At 50.7% G+C, this 11,341-nt stretch overlaps 1 protein-coding gene across 1 annotated transcript; it reads right to left on the bottom strand.

Annotated features, from left to right (window-relative positions):
* Positions 1-1,899: 1,899 nt before the first annotated feature.
* Positions 1,900-7,731, bottom strand: MCIDAS (multiciliate differentiation and DNA synthesis associated cell cycle protein). Its single transcript, XM_063083355.1, has 7 exons — positions 7,615-7,731; positions 7,431-7,527; positions 7,160-7,251; positions 4,095-4,167; positions 3,300-3,523; positions 2,557-2,667; positions 1,900-2,340 (listed from the first exon to the last, which is right to left on the bottom strand). The coding sequence occupies exons 1-7, from the start codon at positions 7,729-7,731 to the stop codon at positions 1,900-1,902; spliced, it is 1,155 nt and encodes a 384-aa protein (XP_062939425.1).
* Positions 7,732-11,341: the final 3,610 nt, after the last annotated feature.

Here is an 11,341-nt window from a genome sequence, read left to right on the forward strand (position 1 = left end):
TTCACAGTTTTCTCAGCATGTGTACTACTGAGATTCTCAGTAACATTCAGTAAATATCTGTTCAATGAATTAATCAATCTAATTTTTTAACTCTACTACTGCTAACTAATGCAAAGTTGGTCATTTGCATCACTAGCTCACTAGAGAGTTCCTCCCCCCAGCAAGAAATGGAAGATACTTAGGTAGTTAGAGCTGCTAACATGACAATTATAGGGCTATAATCTGAAAGGCAGTAAGAAGTGTGTCTTTTTTTTAATTCAGGCATAAGACATACAGAAAAAAATACATATAAATATGTTTTAAACTTTTCAGTCATTGAAGGTAATGAATTATGAGAATACTAATTGAAGAGTGAGAACAAACTTTTGAAAAGACAATTGTTTCTCAGGACAGGTTAAAGGGTTTTTTGGTTTTTATTTATTAATTAATTTATTTATTTATTTATTTATTTTCTGATCCTGAACTATGGTAACTTTATATTTGAGCTGATGAAAAAAATTTCTGAACCATCCACTGTACTTTTTGAATCCATTTGTTAGACAAAATATGAGGAAATGTGGTTCTTTTATCACCCTTTTTTTGGTTTCTAAATGGCTATTTAAATACAGATAACAGTACACATGACAAACTGGAGGAGCAGGTTCTGCCACCCTAGCCAACTCACTTGTTACCTGATATCTCCACTCAGATGGCAGAACCGGCAAAGCAGTATGGCATAACACAGTTGGAAATTTGCCCAAACTGAGCCCCCAAATGCAAGAACTAACCCACCTGTGGAGACCGGTAGAGGGTGCAAAAAATCTCTACTTGACATGTATCATTCACATAATTTCAGAACAGAGAAGAAAAAGGAAACCCAGACAAAAAGGAATAGAAGAAAACTCAAAGTGAAGGCACTATATAACATGTAAGGAAAACTTATATGTTATATAGATCAAGCCGAGAAATGTAAAACATGAACATGCACCGCAGTTTTATCTGTGGAATTCAAATAGATAGTTTTACTTTTACCAAGATTTCCACACACTTGGCTCCTGGCAAAAAATGTGAACACTCTTTTTCATGTGGCATATGTCATTTTCTTAAAACAATGTATGTTTCTTATTAACAAATTTCTGTTTTGGGGTGGCTATTCTGTTTCAACAAATAAAACTGTATATATAATTAATATAAACATTTACCATAAATCTTACAAAATTGCATGAATAACCATTACAAACGAATGTGCTTAACACTTATTTTGTTGATAGACCATTGCCTCTGAGAATCTGTATTTTCCAAAGGCAACTGTTTTAGCTACCTTTCCTGATTTGTTATTCTGGCAGCTAACATAAAAGTTTTCAAGTGACAAAACTAGGTGTCCTTCCAGGACTGAGGCAAGTTGAATGATGTATTGCAACATTCACGTAGAGACCAGGTTTCTGGGCCTAGAATCATATACTAGTGAGAGTGATTGAAAGGTTCCAATAACACTTCCTATCTTAGAAAATTACTTAACTTCTTAGAGCCTCCTTTTCCTTTTTATAGGGCATTATTTAATTATAAAAGTAAAATGGTTTTTAAATCCCGTCCTGCTCTAAAAGTACATAATTCAACGCTGCTAAAAATAAATACTGTTCTTTAAAAATTGACTGACCTGTATGTATTACACATACATACACACAAACGCTTTCGCTGTGAAAAGGGGAGGAGCTATACAATGTTTTGCAGCAGAACTTTACAGTGCATCAGTATCAAGACGTTTTTGTTCCTGAAGAAGTAAGTTTCAGGGTGGCATTCGCCCTGCCGGGAGCGTTCTTCTGAGAAGCCTGATTCGGGAAACAATTCCAGCTACTCCCGCTCAGCCTCCAGGTGCTTCAGTCGGAATACAGGGCGGTGTTTCGGGGACCACATCCCAGCTCAACTGGGGACCCAACGGAATTTGTAACCGCCGTTGGGTGTCCGGATAGTGAAGGCATTACCCTGGGGGAAGGCGAGGGTGCGGATGGTGCTGTGGCTGCGGATGGGGGTGCTGAAGGAGCCGCCCTCCTCCAGCTCACTGTGGCTCAGGTTCAAAGCGCTCCGGCTGCAGTCGGTGCGCAGCCCCTGGAAGGCGCCGTGCAGGTTCCCGGGCCTGTTGTCCGTGCTCACCGGCTCCGGCTGCAGTCTGGGCCGCTTGGGGTCGCGGCTCTTCAGGGCTTCATCGCAGCGCTCGGAAATCTCCCTCAGGATGGCGTCCACCTCCGCGCCATCCTGCCCCGCCGCGCTGAACAGCTCCTCCAGGCTCCTTTTGGCCGACGCCTTGAGCAGGAAGGGCTCGGCTGCCGCTCCGCAATCCCGGGACTGGGTGATCATCAGCTTCTACAAAAGACGGGGAAGAGCGCCGCCCTGGGGCCAGACGGACTCGCTGGGTGTGCGACAAGTACAAGGGAGGAGACCGGGTGCGCATGCACGGCGCGCCCCGCGCTCCTCTCCTCTCCCAGTCCTCCGTGGGGTCCCAATACAAGGAGCAGGTGGGGGGTGCACTGGGACAGTCTCGACGTCCCTCGGTGTCCCACACGCCCGCGTCCCACTTACATCCAGCACCGAGGCCAGGTGCCGAGTCCGGTTGGCGAGTTCCTTCAGCTGCACGTTCCGCTCCTTGAGCGAGGCGATCTCCTCCTGTTTCTGGGTCAGCGTCACGTGCAGCTGCAGGAGGGGACCCAAACATTCAGGAGTAGGCCACCGCGCTCGGTCTCGTCTCCATATTGTGCATGAGTTAAATCCAAATCCTGACATCTCATCAGGAACGGGGTAGCCAAAGGCATTTACGCTAGAATATTAATCACTTTAGTTGATTTTTTCTTTTAAAAAAAAGTACTTCGACAAAATGTATCTCAATTAATCCTCAGTGTAGCATGGTGGTGAAGAGTACTGACTTAGCAACAGGCAGATCTAGGTTTTATCTCCGAAGTTCAACTGTCCTATAACCTTGGTTTCCTTACCTGTGAAGTGGGGCTGGTACGAGTATCTAGCTCAATGACTGTGAACATTAAATGAGAGGAGAAAGTAAACTAAGTGCAGGGCCAGCCACGTAGGAAGCCTTCAATAAATATTGATGGCCCTATTAAAAATCTGATAGTGTGGGATTATTCTTAGTGAAGTTGGAAACTGAGGTGGAGCCACCGGAACAATAGCAGCTACGTGAACCACTAGACGGTCCACTCCACTGGTTCTGACGTTCACAGGGACGCATCCTCACCCTTGCAACCCCAATTTCCCCCGTGCTCTGTACCCTGTCCCTGTCCCAGTATTCCTGGTCGCCAGCCCAGTGTCCCTACTTGGTTATTCTCAACGAGCGCGTCCCCCAACGCCCTCTGGTTCTGGTCGGCCACCTCCTTCCAGTACTGCTCCGGCGGGGGCACTTCTGAAGGGTGTCGCGGCGGTGGCTGAAGGGCCAGTGGGTCCAGCGGCGGGGAGAGGCAGGGCTCGAATGGCGCTACGTCGCAAGGAGAGAAGGGAAAGTCTCCGCCGGCCAGGTGAGGCGACAACAAAGACGAAGAGTCTGGGAAAGAGCGAGAGCTGCTGTATTTGCAGCCTCAGACTCATGCCCAGCTAGCTGCAGGGGCAAAATGCCACGCCGGGTGTAGGGTTTATGTGGAGATTTTTTTTTTTTTTTTTCATTAAATAAAGAATCCCTCACTCCACAACACCTGCGATTTTCAGTCCCTTCCTGATGTACTGTTCATACACAGCACACGCTCCATACATGCCTGCTGAGTTAACCTGAACTGAATTAGGCAAACCTGCCTGGGCCTGGAAGTCATACAAGGTCTCCACTCCTCCGCACGCTCCTGCCACGCATCCTCTCCCCCGCCACGTGACAGTGTAGGGGTCCCTCTCCCAGAACTCACACGGACAGACGGATAAAGTGCTGTAGATTCAGCGATTCAACTTATCTATGCGGGGAGGGGTGGAGTCCTAAACATGGAAGAGCCAGACCGTTTGATGAGATGCTGGCTAGTCATTGACAGGTAGCTGGGCTGACCACCTTCACGACCACAAAATCTGAACGAGTCTGATTTACGGTGGAGGACACCCCCGCCGTCACTTAACTGCAAGGATACTGCACTTGCCTGCAATGAGACCATTCACCGTATCCCTGAAATCCTGCAGATCAAAGTTCGCTTCCGTTTGCAGGGGATGGTTCTACAATAAACCAGAGGTGTAAACCGGTTAACGTCGGGTCTGGCTGGTCCGGAACAATTCCTGCACGGACCGATGTCCTCCTGGGCTCGGCGGCGGGTCTGCAGCACTCTCGTTCGCAGCCGACTCTCGTACCTGAAAATCCAGTTCCCACAGGGCACGGAACCCAGCAGGCTTGCACCGCCATGGTGCGGGGCGGCGCGCACCGGACGCGGGCCAGGCCTGCGAGGCTGCAGCCCGCGGCTCCCGCAGGCCGCCTAATTGTGAGCGGCCTGGTGTCAGGCGTCGGTCCCCCAGCACAGTCCCCCTCGCCGCCTCACTGGCCGGCCGCCAGCCAACCAGCGGCTTCTGTGCGGCCCGACGCGTTCCTCGTGCGCCCGCGGAACCTCAACTCCGACTTACCCCGACCCACCAAGAGGCCACCGCTCCAAGAGCGCAGAGCGTGGCGTGGACACCTGGCCTCTCCTCCCAAGACCCGACGGTGCTCAGAGTCCTCCAAAGCAGTCACTTGAGGCCGTGTTTCCCGCCAAGACTCAGTCACAGCTAACCGCCCCTCCCCCACAAAGGAGGGGGAAGGGGAGGCGATGATTTGAGGGGCCTGAGATGCTATGATATATGCTTCTGTTCAGCTCGCAGCAGGCGTGGCCCCTATTGCTCTGTTCGGTTTCCCAAAAAGTTGAAGTCAACTTTTCCGGTACAGTCTGATGCACTGCACCTTCAACTTCTTGAACTGGACACTTTGCTGGGCTCCTGCAAGGTGTCTTGGCTGAGTGAGGGGGAAGAAGACAGTAAAAGGCTAGAGGCCTAGGAACCTTCTTATTCCCTTAATTCATGGACATTTAGAGTTGACAAAATTTTGTTACATAAAATCTCTAAGTTAATCCTCACACCAGTGTGAGAAGCAGGCAGGGCCCAGGAAGTGATGCCTCTTTGACTGAGAGGGATGTGAAACTCAGTTGTTAGCCAAAGTCACCTGGCTCTGAAACAGTGGAATTGGGACTCCTGCCCTGAATGCTAGTGCCTGTTTCAATCCTCTTTCCTTTATACCTCACTACCCCTAGCTTTTCTGTCTCTTTAGGAATGCTTGGCTGTTCTCCCCAAAGCCCTTCTTTACTATTCAGATATTTCTGGGAAGAGGAACTTATTCTGGCACTAACTTCAAAGAATGTACAAGCGTCAGTTTTCCTCAGGGAGGAAAGAGTCAAGCAGGGAGGCCTCTAGCACCAGTTTGACACTGAAGCTACACAGGGAAAGGAGCTGAGAAAGGAAGGACTGAGGGCCCCAGGCAATTCCTGAAGCAGAGTCCTGTCCTGGTTGGAAGGGTCAGAAATGAGACTCATGCTTCAAGGGCTGAAAGTCTCCCTCTCATAGGGGACTGAGAAAAGCCCTTACCATGAGGAGACTGCAGGCCAAATCAGGAGCTTGGGGCCCAGGAAATGCTTCCTCCTATGCTATCCCAGGTTTTTGTCCCATTCTGGACCTCAAAAACTTCTAGAGCACTCCCATTCTCTGTCCATCACCCCCTCCCCCCAGGAAAGGAGCTAGGAAATGTGACCTGAGTGTGCACTGGCCAGGTGAGCTTTGCCTGGGGACTTTTCTCCATTGTACCAGCTCTGTCTTTCCCGGGAAAAATCCTGGAACTTTTGGTGCATCTGGTGTAAGCTCTGTCTTTGAAACTGAATCCTACCTTCCCAATTAGATAAATCTGGCATTTCTCCAACTACAATAGCAAGGGAAAAAAATTACTAACACGGAACATGATGTCAAATTTAAATTCTGTATACTTAAGCAAAAATCCAGCAAGAGTGTCCTTGGTTTTTGTTAAACTGCAAAATAGACATGTTGGGGTAAACTGACCTAGGCCTCTAGGTCAGTTGAAAGATGCTCAGACATCATCTTGCCTTACTTGAGCATCCAGATCTAAAAAGAACAATTAAATGGCCTCCGCAGTACAACGCCCACTACCACCTCTTGCCTTAACAATCTCTGAATCCCCCTGGGCTCTATCCCAAGGTTCTAAAAGGCCCTTGGAGGAGGCCTGAGAAGCGTCGCTCCACCAGTTCTGGGAGGTGATCGAGTCTTCTGGACAGTTCTGTACTGGGCCTATCACCAGGGAACTTGTGGCCCCAGCACCTGCTGCCAGGAATCTAGAACTGGCACTCTTCCTATGGGCTGCAACTGGCTAAGACCTCCCGTCCTTCTGTGCACTTCAGATCCCACCAATGAGCCAGGCTTCTGGCCTCCCAGACACCAACACTGGGAGGCTCCATCTTCTGCCAGGGAAATGCCATCCCTGGCAAGTGGTAGAAGTGGGATGGAAGTAAGAAGACAGGTTTGGGGAGAAAGAAAAAATTCAAATGTCCCTTTGCCCCACGATGGTAAGTGACTAGAGCTTCTGGACGGGAAGAAGAGGACTTTTTAAAAGTGTGCAACGCTGAAGAGCCATCTCTGCGGAAAGGAACGTTTTCTGTCACATTTCTTCCAGAGTCTTTTGTACTTCCCGCTTCCCCCAAATGCAAACCCTTTTCCTCTTGTCCAGTCTTGGTTGAGAAGTTATCCATCGACTTTCACTCTCCTTAGATACACACGTAATGAAAATGGTTGGTGAATGCCCGGGGAAGGGGGTATTGAGACAACAGACAGGACATGCACCAAGTGCCCAGCGGGCCTTGTCCCTCAGTGTGCAATCTCTGCACTGCTTTGTCACAGCCAGGGAGTAGATGGGGAGGGGAATGGCAGGCGAGGCCTCCAGGTGAGCCTCACTGTACCAAGTTGGCAGATCAGCTCCAGAAATGGAGCCTTCATAGTATACGAGGACGGAGGAGGGAGGGGGACGTTCGGATCTGGGAGGCTTAGGTTCCCGAATAACGCCTCCCCGCACCAGCTGAATGTGCCTGAGCTCCTGGCCCACGACGAGCCTTTACGGAAATGAACCCACCACTCCCCAGTCCGGGTTCGGGCTACGAGAAGCCACAAGGCTCCAAAGGGGAGGTACCTGCGAGGCGGCCGGGTCACCACCAGGCGGCGCGTCGGACCCGAGTAGCGAGGAGCAGTCCGCGAGGTCCTGCAGGTCTATGGTGGTGAGGGCTGCGCGGGGAGACCGGGAGACACGCGCCGGGCGGATCCTGAGCCTCTCCGCCAGGCCCGCCGCTGGGACCCCCGCCAGGACGTAGGAGCCCAGGGGAGAGAAGCTCCTCTGAGCCGCGCGCGCCGCACCCACCCGGCGCGGGAAACCCGAGGGGTCGCGCGGGTGCCGCGGGGCTCACCTGGCAGCGCAGCGGGCTCTGTGTCCGGGGGATCCTCATACACTGACACCGAGCTGTGGCCGCTGCCTCCGGGAAAGAACTTCCGCGGAAGAGAGAACTAGCCGGGCGCAGAAACGGTGAACGCAAGTCAGCCCTAGGGGCACGGGGCGCGCAGACCCCGCCCGGCCCCGGCCAGGGGCCCCACCTTCCTCTCCTGCTTCCCCGGCTTGCCGAGGGGCCGGCCCGGCAGCTCCAGCATCCTGTTGGGGCAGATGCTGTCAAAGGCCCGGCGTCCCGCCGCGCCGCCTCCGAACGCCTGCATCCTAATTCCAGGCGCCGACTGCTCGGAGGCGGCGGCCAGGACTGGAAGGGCGACCCACACCCCGCGCTCCGCTCGGCGCCTGCAGGCTCAGAAACCGGCCGGAGGTCTGGCGAGGCGCGTGGCCGGGGAGGAGCCGAGGGGCGGCCGCGGAGGTGCGGAGGGAGGGCCGGGAGGAGGGGGAGGGGCGGCTCGCGCCTGAGCGCCAGAGGTGGCGCCTTCAGCCCCGGACAATCTGCGCGCGGGCGGAGGCGTTAGAGCCAACCTGGCAACGCGGCCTCCCCCGGGAGCCGCGAGCGCGGGGCCCGGGCCCGCGAGCGCCCTTTCGGCGAGCATTGGCGCCGCCGCCTCCCGGCCGCGCCAGGCGAAAGGAGGGAAAGAAGGAGGGGCGGCCGAGCCCCACGCGTCAGCGGGGATGGACAAGTTCACGATTCTTATTTCCTTTTCTTCCCACCCCAACCACAAAGCACTAAATAAACGTGGAGTGACACTCGCCAAAGCGCGACTCTGGCATTTGCTCTACCCTGCAGGATTTAGTGAGGATATAGAATTCCAGCAGAGACTCCCCCGAACAGCCCCCAGATTACAGCAGTCCCTTCCCGCAAACGTGGGAAGAAGCATTCTGGGTCTTGAATCACTAACTGCCACTTCGTCTCTCATGGCCTGATGACAAGAGCCCCTCCTCACACGCCCCAGCCACGCACTTTTCCCGGGCAGTGGTGCCTATCACAGCCAGCCTTTAAAAGAGGGTCAATTAAGTGACAGCTACAAATCCTCCAATGGTTTCTGAAAGCGCCAGGGTGGACAGTCCCAAATCCCCTGAAACCCCGTCTCCATCTCCCCTCGTGGCCTCAGCTGCCCACCGCAACGTTTTGCTGCTCTCTTTAGAGCCGGTCTCGCACGCAGTGCCACAGTCTTAGCTGCCCTTCCCAAGCTGAGTCCTCTCCCAGGAAGAGGCACCCTTGGGTTGAGGGGGCCTCTCTCAGGACCAGTCATACCCATCCCATTTGAACAATCATCTGCAATTGGAATCCTCTCATCGTACCCTCCTACTGGGCATCTTGTTATCACCTTATACCTAGTGAAAATGTTTTAAAGTGTCATCATTCTCCTTTATTTGCATTCATTATCTGGAGTAGAAATAAGTGGTGGATGGTAACTCAGTGGTAGAGCTGGAATAGACCTAGAGACCTTCTGGCCATCTTCAGATGCAGGAACCGAGCTGAAGTGAGGTCCACCAGCTACAGTTGGTGTGATATGGCTGATGGTGAGGAGCTCTGGCTTTAGCATCAAAGTCCCTGAGGATGGGAACCAGACTCCACCCATGACCAGATTAGTGAGCCCCAGGTCCTTAGGAAAAACAGTAACACTAACCTCAGTAGAGTTGCTATGAAGATGAATGAAATTATCTATTTAAAGTGACTGGTGCTTAGTATGGATAAATTAATGTTGGGTTTTTTAAGCAGCCTTTTCAGCTACACTTCCAGCTTCCCACAGCCCGTTGCTGGCTCTGTCTCCTGGTTCCTCTGGTTCCTGAGTAGCTCAGCCACTTGCCAGTCCATCTCCACCCCTCTGCTTACCCACCTTCCAGTCTGAAAATTGAGTAGGGGAGCCTTTGGCTGAGTGTTGGGGAGATCTTTACACATGGCAACCATCACAGGACCAGGATAGGCCCATTTTCCAAATATTCATCAATGAGTTCCAAATTAGGATAGAAAAATATGGGCATTAGGAGCTGTCTGGTTAGCTCAGTTGGTTAGAGTGTGGTGCTGATAACACCAAGGTCCAGGATTCAATCCCTGGACCAGCTGCCAAAAAGAAAAAGGAAAAATATGGGCATTGTACAATAGATTATCTATGGCAACAGGAACTGGAATAGCATGATTTTATGACTCCTAGGCTGGATGATTCTGGAACCAATCACCCATAGCAATCTTGGCTGAGTGGAGTAGATACTGGTGAAGACAACTCCTCCCAAAGTCACTATCTGGCAGATGAGGTAGATCCTACCTCCTTACAGCCAGGCTGAGGGCCTCAGGTAGTTTGGGACTGGGGATCAGTGATATGATATTCCTCCTCTTCCTTTTACACCACCACAGATCTCCCCAACCAGCATGGGGAACACCACTCCCCTCTCCAAGGAGGAGAAAGTTCCTGAAGAGCTTAGCATATCAACATTCCAGGAGAGGAGAGACTCAAGGGGCCCAGAGTAAGACACCTGGCTCTGGAGAGCACTTGGAGGATTCACGTGGATAGAACTGCAAGGAAGTTTCTATAAACTTTCTTTGACTTTGTTTGCTTTTTATGTGTATTTGTCATACATTTTGATTTATTCTAAATGCAGTAGAATATAACTGTGCTTTTCCCCCCTAAACTTTTAAAGATTTTTTCCAATCATATAGAAAATTTGAAAAAAGTGCAATGAACAACCATATGCTCACCCCCAATTGTTAATATTTTACCATATATGCTTTATCTCTATTTCTTTGCTCCAAGTTCTTCTGCATAACCCCTCCTCCTCCCATCTTGTGCACGCTACCACTAGCCTTCATTTCTTGAGGACTTGCTATGTGCCAGTGTGTGTGCTGGTGGGTTTGTATGGAGCATCTCATTCGAACCATACCTCAAGCCTATCAAATAGGTGCTATTGTTAGTCCCACCTTTACAAGATGAGACACAGATATAAAAATGTGACTTGCTTAAGGTCACCCAGCAAATTGGCTCCAGAGCTCAGTTGCTTAATTGCCACTTTATATTGCCTGACAACATTTAAGCTTAATCTTATTTAGGCTTCACAACAACCCTGGTGTCAATTGTAGAGCTCAGACAGGTTAAGAGATTTGGTGTAAGTGATAGAGCCTCAGGGCCTACAGAAGATTCACAACAGTGAGAATGAAGATAATGTGACAGCTGTAGACTCAAAGAACTTCAGCAATTTTGTTTCTCAACTCAGTTTTCCCATCTGTGAAACTGAGTGACTCCTGTAATATGACTGGAGGTAAGAACTGTGTTAGCTCTCCAAATGTGTCCTCTATGGCCCCTATCGAATGGAGAGTTAATAACTTGTCCAGCACCTATCTTGGAAAGGGGTTTGGGGGAATTTTCAGGAACCTATGGGGGGGGGGGCGGTGTTTAGCAGCATGGCTAAGAGTAGGACTCAGGACTCAAATCACCTGTCTTCAAATCCTGGCTACTCCACCATTGTTTAACCTCTCTTCACTCCAGTGTCTTTTGAAAAATGGGACAATAGCCTCTGCTTCACAGAATTGTTGGAAGATTTAAATAACGAATGCTGAACACAGCACCTGGTAAATAGTAAGCACTCCATATAGCCATGATTACTATTATGCCATTGTTACCCTGGCACTCACACGTAGCAGCAAGAACAGTTGAAGCATGTGTCTGTGGAGTAAATGGGCTCGGCTTGCAATGGCCACAAATGCATGCCTAACATTTAATGTTCCAACATTCCTCAGTTGTACCTGGGGATTCTCGGTATCCGGTTATCTCACTTCACCCTCCGCTAAAGGGCCTGAGCTGTCCCCAAGGCTTCTCAGCCCCGCATCTCCCACACTAGTAAGTAAAACCCTGGCCCCTGTGGACAGCATGTACT

Source organism: Cynocephalus volans, chromosome 2, assembly GCF_027409185.1.
Source record: "Cynocephalus volans isolate mCynVol1 chromosome 2, mCynVol1.pri, whole genome shotgun sequence".
In the NCBI taxonomy this organism is placed as follows: Eukaryota; Metazoa; Chordata; class Mammalia; order Dermoptera; family Cynocephalidae; genus Cynocephalus; species Cynocephalus volans.